Below are 11,927 nucleotides of genomic sequence, written 5' to 3' on the forward strand. Positions count from 1 at the left end.
TCCAATCCTCGTCAGGAACATGTACACATGCATAATGATATAAACAGAGCATGCCATGTACACACGAAAAAGTACTTATGATCGACAAGTTTGTGGCATAGCCGCTCTACTGGTCTAGCATTTGCATGCATACCTGAAGCTTGGACATAGTCCTGGCTTGATAGGTTATAATGCTACATCCCTGTATGTATTTTATGCAAGATTTGACTGTTACAAATATTCAATATATTCTTGTATGTAAGATTTTACTGTTGAATATTGGACCACTCACTAATATCAGGGTTGGTCTGATAGATTTGGAGGTCTAGTGCGAAAATAAAAATGAGCCCACTAGTGCTTACCTTAAAGTTTAGGTAGACCTTGTTAATTACTTAAGTGACGAGATAGGAAAGGCAAGAGCATTTTTATATGGTTAATTACTTGAGTGATTACAATTATGTGATCACCTAAAGTTAGCTACTGTGATTAACTGTTTTTTGGAAATTAGTTTCGTTGTTAAGTGGAGTTGAAAGGGTCGCTTAGTACTATGATTTGGTAGTATTCCTCTTCACGTGAAAGTGAAAGATCTTAGGTTCGAATATCGTAGATGATACAAAATTAGGTTGCCCATTGTGTAACTTAGCCGAACTCCCCATTCCTTTTGTATAAAAATATATCGATGTACTAAAAAAAAGTGGAGTGAGAAAAGTTTTTTTCATGTCTAACCCCTAAATTGAAAAATTCTTCTCCTCTCTACCTTCAAAATACCTTCAATTTAAAGAGTTAACCTTCTAATCAATCCTCTATGCCAAACGAGGTCTCAAGGTACTACGAACACTAAGAAACGAAATGGGAATAATACGTAAGCAGAACAAACGCAGTTGGGCACGCACAAACTTACAGACAGTCGGTTACCATATCTCTTGGGAGGAGCAGTGCAGATAGCAGAGCCACAAATTTGAGATTGAAAGCCAATCCCCATCCCTAGTTAACTTCATGAAACGCAATACTTTGTCAGCATATCTAATCATCACCCTCCACGTGGCGAAACGCCATTTCCGGCCCTATCTATTAACCACGCAACAAGTCAGTACTGAAAATTGTTCATCAGAATATCAATCTCTGGAGTAGTATTTTCTAAAAGCATGGAGGCCACCATAGCTTGCTGCTCATCAGCCAGGGCGTTCCTGCCGGCTGCCGGCGTTGTGAGTCACCAGCATTCCACTTCACTTGTGGCTCCATCTTTTAGCTCCAAGGTTATTAGCAATTCATTTCAATTTTATGCATGTGTCACACGCGCAACCATTATATTAATACGCTTGCAATTTGATACAATTTCCTGCCTGTTCTGGAGACTCGGATATTTGGGATACACACGTATAACATATAGTGAATATCATCGCATGGTGTAGTTGGAGCTTCATAGTTCATAATTGTGACTGCAGAGCCTAAAATCAAGCTCCCTCTTCGGAGAATCACTACGACAAGTGCCGCGATCATTGCTTAAGGTTTCCAAGACAAAACAGTTTACTCATGTGACAAAATGTGCAATCGGTGATAGCCTGGTGAGTTACTGTAAAAACACTTTTATTCAACATAACTATGAGTTCGAAACTGAAAAAATTGTCTAAGAAACATAGGAAATGCAAAATTTTGTATCGTGACGGTAAATGTTAAATCAATTGGGAATAGGAGGAGTTTCTTGCAAAGGCAACCCCGGATAAGGGACTGATCCGGTTGCTGATAAGCATGGGAGAAGCACTGAGGACTATTTCCTTCAAGGTCAGAACAGCTTCATGTGGAGGAACGGCCTGTGTTAATTCTTTCGGGGATGAGCAGCTTGCCGTGGATATGCTTGCTGACAAGCTTTTGTTCGAGGTAATTTATCAATGAAACGAAAGTATTGTATGTCCGGATGAAATTTGAAAGTCATTCTTTCAAATGCATCAGAATACAGGACATATATTTTCAGGAGATCAGCAGTAAAATTAATGCCTGTTACATTTGGTGCCTTAGGCCTTAAGTTACTCGCATGTCTGCAAATACGCTTGCTCTGAAGAGGTTCCGGAACTCCAAGACATGGGAGGCCCAATTGAAGGTCACCGAGTCCTTAATGAATTGCTTTCTGATCTTAATTTATTTATTTCTTAAGTGGAGGATGAGATGATCGAAAGGATGAGCCTAATTATCCAATTTTGCAATATGAACAGGTGGATTTAGTGTTGCTTTTGATCCGCTCGATGGCTCCAGCATTGTTGACACAAACTTCACTGTAGGCACCATCTTTGGTGTGTGGCCAGGAGATAAGTTAACTGGGGTAACAGGAAGAGGCCAAGTTGCTGCAGCCATGGGAATTTACGGTCCTAGAACTACATATGTTCTTGCTATCAAGGGCTTCCCTGGAACCCACGAATTTCTTCTTCTCGATGAAGGTAAAATCGTAACAACATTACCCAAAAAAAATTTGTTCTTCCTGTTACCATAAAAATGTTTGCTGTCACAGTAATTTAAACCTCTCATGTTCCAAAAATAAATTGTTCACCAAGAGTATGCGGTACTCAATCCTGCTGGCCTTAAAATTAATATCTCACGTGAATGCTTGGCCAGGAAAGTGGCAGCATGTCAAAGAGACAACAGAGATTGGTGAAGGAAAGATGTTTTCGCCTGGAAATTTGAGAGCCACGTTTGACAATCCAGACTATGACAAGGTTTAAAGAGCAATATTATTTCATTACTGCATTTGTAATCAATAAATTCATCACTAAGCAGATTCATTAATTTTCTTGTCAACTCTTTCTGCTTGTTGACAACAGTTGATCAACTACTACGTAAAAGAGAAGTACACATTGAGATACACCGGAGGAATGGTTCCGGATGTCAATCAGGTCTTCTCAACTTCTCCTTAACCAAACACACTATAAACTGCTAATTTATGTCTAGCGATCTTAACAAGTTTAAAATTTTATGATTTATTTATGTGCAGATAATTGTGAAAGAGAAAGGGGTTTTCACAAACGTTATATCTCCAACCACGAAAGCCAAGCTGAGGCTGTTATTTGAGGTAGCTCCATTAGGGTTGTTGATTGAGAATGCTGGAGGCTTTAGTAGTGATGGTCATCAGTCTGTGCTAGACAAGGTGGTCGTTAACCTCGACGATAGAACTCAGGTTGCTTATGGATCGAAAAATGAGATTATTCGGTTCGAAGAAACTCTATACGGATCATCCAGGCTCAAGGAGGTGCCTGTTGGAGCTGCAGCTTAAGCCATGCATTCCTTCCGTATAATGGTGCACAAATTTTCCCAAGGTGGTGGAAATGGATCCATCAAGTTGATTTTAATATATCGTTAATTAATCTTCATTTCACACATGGTTTAAATTATACTCATATTCAAAAAGATTTGCTTGCTATAGTTTGTATTAGGTATATGTGTAGCTGTGCACCTTAATCTTGTTCACCTTTCTATAGCAACTTGGTGCGTGTTTACAAAGCATTGAAAGGCTTTCAAAATACCTAAAGTAGCAATGTTTTTCATGTGATTAGTATGATGATTAGGTTATTGGTCAAATTTGCTGGCTTTGACCCATGCTTTAGTTTGAACCATGGATTTAAATATCGAAAATATCGGCGAAATATCGCCGATATTTTCGTTTTTTTCGGTTACCGATATTTTAATGAGTATCCAATGAGTTTTCGTCAAAATATCTCGATATTATCGCGATATTATCGATATTATTGGTAATATCGCGATATTAGTTATAATATCGCGATATTTTCGCGATATGACATCAAAAAATTCTTAAAATTTTCTGAAAAGTCTCAATTTTGAAACTAAAGGGATTCGAACCCCCTCCCATTTGACTCTTAACGCCTTAACCACCATATCACTTATGGTTGTTGTGATAATATGCTACTATATTTATATATATTGTTTTGTTTTGAATTCTTTTTACAAGAAACAAATTTGCACATATTCCAAATTTTTTGTGGTATTATATTTTAAATTGTGTCAATTAATTACTTAGTTAATGGCATGTGGTTTTTAATTTTTCTATTTTTTATTTGGTCACTTACATGGTACGGCTGGAAAAAATTCCCGAAAATCCCAAACCAAACCGAAAAATCCCCAAACCCAAACCGAAAAATCCCAAACCAAAACCATCCTGAAGTTCGGGAATCCCATCCCGAAAAATACCGAAATTTTCGATATGGGATTGGTTTCCAAATCCCATTTGTTTGGTAATCCCGAAAAATACCGAAGTATTCGGTTTCCTATTGACTTTTGGGTTTTGGTTCTTGAAAACCATTGTCATGGTTGCTGACTACTCTTCACAATACACTTACTCTACAAATAGAGATGATGAAGATAGTGAAAATTTTGAACCTCATAGGAACTCTATGTGGTACTAAGTCACTCATGTATCTTACCATGCAATGTATAAAGTGTAAAATATTGTACTAATTCATTATATATAAATAATTATGGTGTGTTTAAACTTCTTTCATTAATTACTACATATTTTCTACATTCACAATGTTTGCCAGTTCGCTATATAATCAACTTAAATCAGTTAAATCCATCATGCAATGCATTTCCTTCCAATTTTTTGTGATAAACTAATAGATAATTGACTAAATAAACATCCTGCAAAGTTTCAATAAAAATTTCCAAGTTTTTCTTACAATTTCCGTGGTTTCCATGTAATTTTTATCGATATCGATATTATCCCGATATTTCCATCGATATTTCCGTGTTTTCAGACTACCGATATTTCCGATATTACCGATATTTTCTTCCTTGGTTTGAACAGAAGGGTCATTCATACCCTATTATCGAGAGTACTCATTTGCAATGTAAAGCCTTTAATAAGAGTGATTAAATTGATTTTAATTTGGATGCTCACATTTTATTATGGTATTAAAGACGGCATGTTTTTCTATTTATTCAATGATGATATGGCATTTTTATGGACAAGAAATTGAACACTTGGAAAAACAATGATAAAAAATAAATTCTAATAATTATAGTAAATCCAAATTTTTGTAATAAATTCTAACAAGCTCCAACCCAATTTGTCTTCCAAAGGTACATGCCAAAATCATATATTGTTTCATAGGATATTGATATTCCTTCATGAACAGCTCTGCTTTCATTTGAAAGAATGTTCCTACAATCAAATTATCTGTAGCAAAACACAGAAAAGCATCGTATGATTACTACATTCCCTTTTCAATTTACTCCGGAAATGAAACGACGTGATTTTTATGTCTCAAATCATAATATAGCTGAAATTTTCTCTTTTTGGTCACACTTAATTTGTTTGACATACTAATTAACTTATGAAGATTTGAATTTGAGTTTGTTAAAAAGCTATTGGTGAATTTTAGTATAGATATCGAAATTTCGGTGAAATAAAAGTACGTTTACACATAGAACTCAAAGTTCCGATTTTACCTTCAGGCATCGAAGGCCAGAACTGCGAAATGGCGCGGATCAGTAGGGGGCATGTTGAAGCTCCTATAGACAAAGTGTGGAGCATGGTTTCTCAAACCCAAAGACTAGGCGAATAGATGCTGATGGTTGAGCGCTGCACTGATCTAGCCAGAGAGGAAGGCGTTCCAGGATATGTTCTGTTAATCTCGGGCTTCATGTTCCCTAAAGACGATGGAAAAGGTCACGGATCATGGACTCATTACAACATAGTTATGCGTACAACCTGGAAGCAAGCAATATAGGGTTGGATGGATCTGTAAATTCAGTGAAGCTTGGAGATTATGGGAACGTGCATGTGAGGACAGCATTGTAGATTATCTAGGGTTTCTGTGCAAGTCTTGCATTAACAGATTGAGGCTGCTTTAGAAGCAGCATCCAAGAGGGTTTGAGTAGAATGTTAGTGTACATGTTTTCGTTTAAATAAAGTAAATAAAAAATAAAAATTAACACTCTGTTCCTTTTCTTTTCCTTTTGGTAGACCTATACTATGTTGAATTGAAATTGTTAAGGTTTCAAGGATTTTAGAGAGGTGGTTTAGCAACTAACTACAAGTTGATCGAGTTCGAAATTCTCATCTTTCATAAATTATTGTAATAGTTTCGAACTCTCTCTCATATCTAACAGTAATTGTAATAGTTTCAACAAAAATAATGGGGAAAATGAGGGGTTTGAGAATCCAACCCGAAAAAGATATTTAAATTGATGGGGAAGTTGAGATGTTAGTACAAATCCCATCCTCCACTTTTAATCTTGACGTTTCTGGACAGGACATCATGCCGTTTCTGGACAGGACAGCATGCCATCTCAGTCCATGAAAACCATTCCTCAACTATTTCTCACCTTTTTATTTCCCATTTTTGGTCTACTATCCGTAGGTCTCGGAGAATACTTTTCTGGAAAAGTAAAAGCCTTCAAGCTCGGCTGTTTTTTTCCTTCAAGGAATTCAATTTAAAAATCAAGAAAAATGGTGGAACGTTCCCTCACGGAAGTATGCATTTCATTAGTTTTCTTCTTGTCCAAAAAATGGTTTCTTCCAATTCAAGTTTTACAAATCCAACCCTGGCTGGCTAAGTCCCAACGGTGAAAAAGTTTAAGATTAGAACAGGTTATCGAGTCGATTGTGACGATTGTACCAAAAGAACAGTAATAACAACTAGAAAATATGAATGAGAATAAGATTTGGCAATACAACGAGATGTATTTTTAAAACTAAAAGTTGTTTAAAAATCATTTCAGTTCTTCACTTTTCATAAAAATGAAAACCAAAAACTAATATCAAGCCAAATTTTAGGTTTTAATTTAATGCCGGCTTCCGAGAGAGTTGTCACGTTTGGAATACTCTGCGGCAGCTCTGTCTCCTTGCTGTGCTGTGGTGTTGGTCTTCATCCTCTCTTTTTGGTTGAGAGTATGAATCTTCAAACGCGACAACAATCACGGTTCTTATGAGATTGAGTATGTGCAGAATTTAGGAGGGATATTCAGACTGGGGTTGAAAGTACTATCATCCGAGACGGCGTGGCCGAGGACGTTGACAATTTCGGTGAGGGAAGGTTCGGACGAACGTCACCGTTCTCCAAAGATTTCCCCAGCTTTCCTAATGTCTCCATTATAATAGTCTGCATACAGAAGGTCATCCGGTCATTGATTCTCGACTGTTAGATGAACGTTGATGAAATCCGACGGTCCATAGACTGGTACCGTCTGGTGCCGGGTTGCACCCAAGAGAATTTTTCAAATTTTTAAAATTGAAAACAAAATTGTTATCTAACGGTAATTATGTTACACCTAATGAGAATTGTTACAATTTACCTTGGCTAGTGACTGGAAAATATTACTGATAGATGCATGTTGACATATCAGGGAAACTCAACGTGAAAATCTATCAAAAACCAGGTTTATCTGTGAGAGAGAGAGAGAGAGAGAAAGGGAGAGTTGTGCAGGTGAGTAGTAGTTGTCAAAGAAAGAGGCAGGAAGTGCAGGAGATAGCTTCAACATGGACAGATTACTACTTTCCATTGTGTAACATGCAAGAAAAAGCCATATACATTATATTATATGGCTCACATTTCTCATTCACCTACCACGCGGCCTAAAATAACATATCACTTTTTCATATTATTTGCTTCTATATATAAGATTAAGGTGGTCTATGTAACTACACTACATAATCCATATAACAACAGCAATTCACACACATCTGAGAGCTCCTTAGCAAACATGGAGTTCTTGGGGCTTCAATTTCGAACAATGTTGTTCTTGGTTGCCTTCTTGTATCCCGCATTCGTCGAGTCCTTGATTCGACACTATGAATTCAGTGTAAGTACGTTCAGGACATATGACTTCATCTTGTTTTAAATTAAGCTCACGTGTATTGATGTTAGAGTACTAGCTAGTGTGGCACTAATGGCTGAAATATATATATATATATATATATATATGTATGTATATATGTATATATGTATGTATATATGTATATATGTATATATGTATATATGTATATATGTATGTATATATGTATATATGTATATATGAGTATGTGCAGGTGGTCTACAAGGACACAACAAATCTTTGTTCCTCGAAGCCCATCGTCACCGTAAACGGGAAGTTCCCCGGACCAACCCTCTACGCAAGGGAAGATGATACTGTAATTGTAAAGGTCACCAACCATGTGAAATACAATGTCACAATCCACTGGTGAGAACTATTCCATTCCCACAAATTTACGATAAACTTATGCAGGACTACTCCTGGCACGTAACAGTTTTGAATGAAAAAAGGTTTAACTAAAATATGATGTGCGTCCAAATTTGATGACTGGTTTTGTATTTTTATAAATGTGTGTCATCTTTTAACTGAAGTACATTATAGAAGTTGATGAAATTCCTAATAAAATGATGATATAATCTCGGTAATGGCAGGCATGGGGTGAAGCAAAGTGGAACAGGTTGGTCAGATGGGCCAGCATACATCACACAATGCCCCATACAGCCCGGCCGAAACTACATCTACAATTTCACACTTACAGGCCAAAGAGGCACACTTCTTTGGCATGCACACGACTCTTGGCTAAGGGCCACTCTACATGGTGCTATTGTCATCTTGCCTAAGAGAGGCACTCCTTACCCTTTTCCCACACCTGATGAGGAAAAAAATATCATCATGGGTAAGTTGAGGGGGTTTCGGTCACAATATGTTATACTATTGTTTAATACGTTTAGTCCCAATGTTTACTAGCTCACAAAACAGCAGCTAGAAAATTAGTCTAATATAATTGAAATAATCCAGTTCAAGACGAGCCACCAAACGAGCCCTAGTGATTGCAGCTTTGTTATTTGGTAATTTGACTTTAGCCTTTTAATTGCAGCTGAATGGTGGAAATCAGATGTTGAAGATGTGATCAATCAAGCTACACAGTCTGGCCTGCCACCAAATGTCTCAGATGCACACACCATCAATGGCCGCGTAGGACCACTTCCTGGTTGCTCTTCTCAGGGTACTGAAATGGGGTATACTTAGTACCACACATGTGATTTGCCAAAACTAACCTTACTTCCTGTACAAGCAAAGTGATCCAAGGGATGCAACATAATAATTTTGTGTTTTGCATATGTGCTAGGGGGCTACACTTTACATGTTGAAAGTGACAAGACCTACATGCTACGCATCGTGAACGCTGCGCTAAACGATGAATTGTTCTTCAAGGTAGCAGGGCACAGCCTAACCGTTGTAGAAGTCGATGCCTCCTACACCAAGCCGTTCCAAACTGACACAATATACACCGGTCCAGGTCAAACCACAAACGCAATTCTAACAGCAAACCAGGGGATTGGCAAGTACTTCATAACAGCGTCTCCTTTCATGGACGCGCCAATTGGGTTCGACAACGCAACTGTGATCGCTACTTTGCGCTACAAAGGCACCCCGGCAAATCCCACAGCTATCTTAACCAGCATTCCTCCTCGCAATGCAACCCCGTTAACAGACGCTTTTGTTGACTCCCTTCGAAGCCTCAATTCGAAACAATACCCAGCCGATGTCCCATTAACTATAGACCATTCGCTTTTCTTCACCATTTCAGTTGGTGCAAATCCATGTGCTACATGTGTCAGTGGAAGCAAACTAGTATCTGCCTTCAACAATGTTAGCTTTGTGATGCCAAGTATCTCTCTCCTTCAAGCATATTACTACAATGTAAAGGGAGTCTACACACTTGATTTTCCGGCAAACCCTCCAATTCCTTTTAATTACACCGGCACATCTCCGGCGAACCTTCAGACCACAAACGGGACAAGACTATACCGGCTGGAGTATAATTCGACGGTTCAGATTGTGTTGCAAGGCACTGCTATCATAGCACCAGAGAGCCATCCAACCCATCTTCATGGATTCAATTTCTTTGTGGTTGGGAAAGGATTAGGTAATTTTGATCCAAAAAAGGACCCAGGAAAATTTAATCTTGTTGACCCAGTTGAGAGGAACACAGTATCAGTACCTACTGCTGGATGGACTGCAATCAGATTCAGGGCAAATAATCCAGGTAATAAAACCTACCACAATATTCCGTTTTGCGTACTTTTCTATTCCGTTAATGACATGTTTGCTTACTTGAAATGGGCTCCGGACTTGTTCCGATTCGTTACTTCCCTTTTGTTCCGACGTTACCATTTGTTACCTAATACCTGAGAACCGAGAATTAGATTGATAAGAGTAGTTATTCTCATTGCCGTTCCTAAATCTCCCATATTCCTGACTTCCTCGATTCATGATTTCTCGCGTTTTAAGTACGTGACATGCCCTGCAGTGGCAAGTTCACTCATCTTAGTGCCTACACGCTAACATATTTTTTTTTACAGATGAAATGTAATTAATTAGAAATATGTTATTCTTTTTTGTGAATGGTAGGCATTTGGTTCCTGCATTGTCACCTGGAAGTTCACACATCATGGGGGCTGAAGATGGCATTCTTAGTGGAAAACGGAGAAGGACAAAACGAGTCTCTGCCACCACCTCCGACTGATCTTCCAACTTGCTAGAATTTCCAATCCGAACGCCTTTTGAATCGAGGTTGGAGGCTCGGGACATCGAAAGAGTGAGTGTTCCAGGTAGAATATGAACTGAATTGACACAATTGAAAAGGTGGTTTGGTACAGGGAATGAAACAGAAGGAGTTGCTTAAAAGAGTGAATAAGTTTGTCAATTTTTGAATTTCTTGTACTTTGTCAATTTTTTGTGTTGAATTTAGTTTCACACCTATATATAATAAATATTTGGTCTGAAAGAATTTCTATAGTATCTTCTTGATGATTAATTTTTTTTATTTACTCCTTTAAATTTGTAAATATAATTCTGCAAAAAAATAAAAATAAAAAAATAAAAAAAAACACAAAAATGATAGAAATTTTTTTATTTACTCCTTTAAATTTGTAAATATAATTCTGCAAAAAAATAAAAATAAAAAAAATAAAAGAAACACAAAAATGATCGCGCCAGATAGGGGTCGAACCTATGACCTTCTGCTTAGGAAACAGACGCTCTATCCACTGAGCTACAGGCGCTTGTTGGTAAACGGATGCGGTTGAACCATATTTAACTCTTAAAAGTGAGTTGGCAAAGGCAACCGGATAATAGAAAAATGAGAATGACACCCCATTTTTGTCCTCCAATGCCCCATTGTTCAATCTTGTTCATTATTTTTATTTGATTTGTGCAATTTGATGGCAAGAAAAAAAAATGTGTACAAATTAACTCTCTAACATGTTAGTATTCTTATGAGAAATTGGAATTGTGGTGGTCAATTTATTTGGTATCACTAGTAAGAAAAGTCAAACAACTTAAATAGAACTATGCCAATTGCAATTTCAAGCTTTTGTGCATGTGTCAAACCGAATGACCACTTCTTTTATTTTAATCTATTTTACACATATTGTACAGACTACTAACTATTTGTTGAATTTGAAGTAGAGTGGGATTTAAAGCACTTGATGTTTTAATAGTAACTAAGTTAATGAGATTTGAAATTTATGTGCTATAATATGGAATATTGTAGCTAGTCATAAAATTATTTTGTCCTAATTGAGCTAACAAAGATGTAAAATGCAAAAGAAATAGACTTCGGCCCAAACCAAACCGTCGAAATGAGTTTTGGTTTGGTTCGATTTTTTTCATGATTCTTGATACAATCAAACCGAAATAAACCGTCCTAGTATAATTAGTTTGGTGGCAATTTTATTATTTTATAGATAAAATCGATTCAACTCGCAAGGGAAATGATGCTCATCCGTACCTAATTTAATCCACCCAAAATAAAACTAAAGAATAATACTTCTAACCTTTTGATCGATTTAAACAGTTCGATCGGTTTGATGTCCACTCCTAAACTCTAAAGATAAAATCAATCCAATCTCAAACTGAACGATGTCCATCCATAATTAATTTAACCCCCACAGAATATGAAT

At 37.2% G+C, this 11,927-nt stretch overlaps 3 protein-coding genes and 1 non-coding gene across 4 annotated transcripts in view; 2 read left to right on the forward strand and 2 right to left on the reverse strand.

Moving 5' to 3' along the window:
- LOC126629547 (uncharacterized) overlaps positions 1–11,927 on the reverse strand; it is a 99,236-nt gene that overhangs the window by 41,431 nt on the left and 45,878 nt on the right. The gene's annotated exons all lie outside the window — the stretch shown is intronic.
- Positions 962–3,471, forward strand: LOC126629539 (sedoheptulose-1,7-bisphosphatase, chloroplastic-like). Its single transcript, XM_050299614.1, has 8 exons — positions 962–1,235; positions 1,425–1,544; positions 1,672–1,857; positions 1,996–2,077; positions 2,190–2,411; positions 2,587–2,687; positions 2,793–2,864; positions 2,963–3,471. The coding sequence occupies exons 1-8, from the start codon at positions 1,125–1,127 to the stop codon at positions 3,239–3,241; spliced, it is 1,173 nt and encodes a 390-aa protein (XP_050155571.1). The 5' UTR covers positions 962–1,124; the 3' UTR covers positions 3,242–3,471.
- On the forward strand, positions 7,623–10,753 carry LOC126629535 (laccase-4-like). Its single transcript, XM_050299609.1, has 6 exons — positions 7,623–7,788; positions 8,015–8,166; positions 8,391–8,635; positions 8,837–8,965; positions 9,089–10,009; positions 10,375–10,753. Exons 1-6 carry the CDS (start codon positions 7,690–7,692, stop codon positions 10,503–10,505), a joined length of 1,677 nt encoding a protein of 558 aa, XP_050155566.1. The 5' UTR covers positions 7,623–7,689; the 3' UTR covers positions 10,506–10,753.
- Positions 10,955–11,027, reverse strand: TRNAR-CCU (transfer RNA arginine (anticodon CCU)). The gene has a single exon. It is a non-coding gene; the product is annotated as a tRNA-Arg (tRNA).

The sequence above is a fragment of the Malus sylvestris genome, chromosome 7 (genome assembly GCF_916048215.2).
Source record: "Malus sylvestris chromosome 7, drMalSylv7.2, whole genome shotgun sequence".
Classification (NCBI taxonomy): Eukaryota; Viridiplantae; Streptophyta; class Magnoliopsida; order Rosales; family Rosaceae; genus Malus; species Malus sylvestris.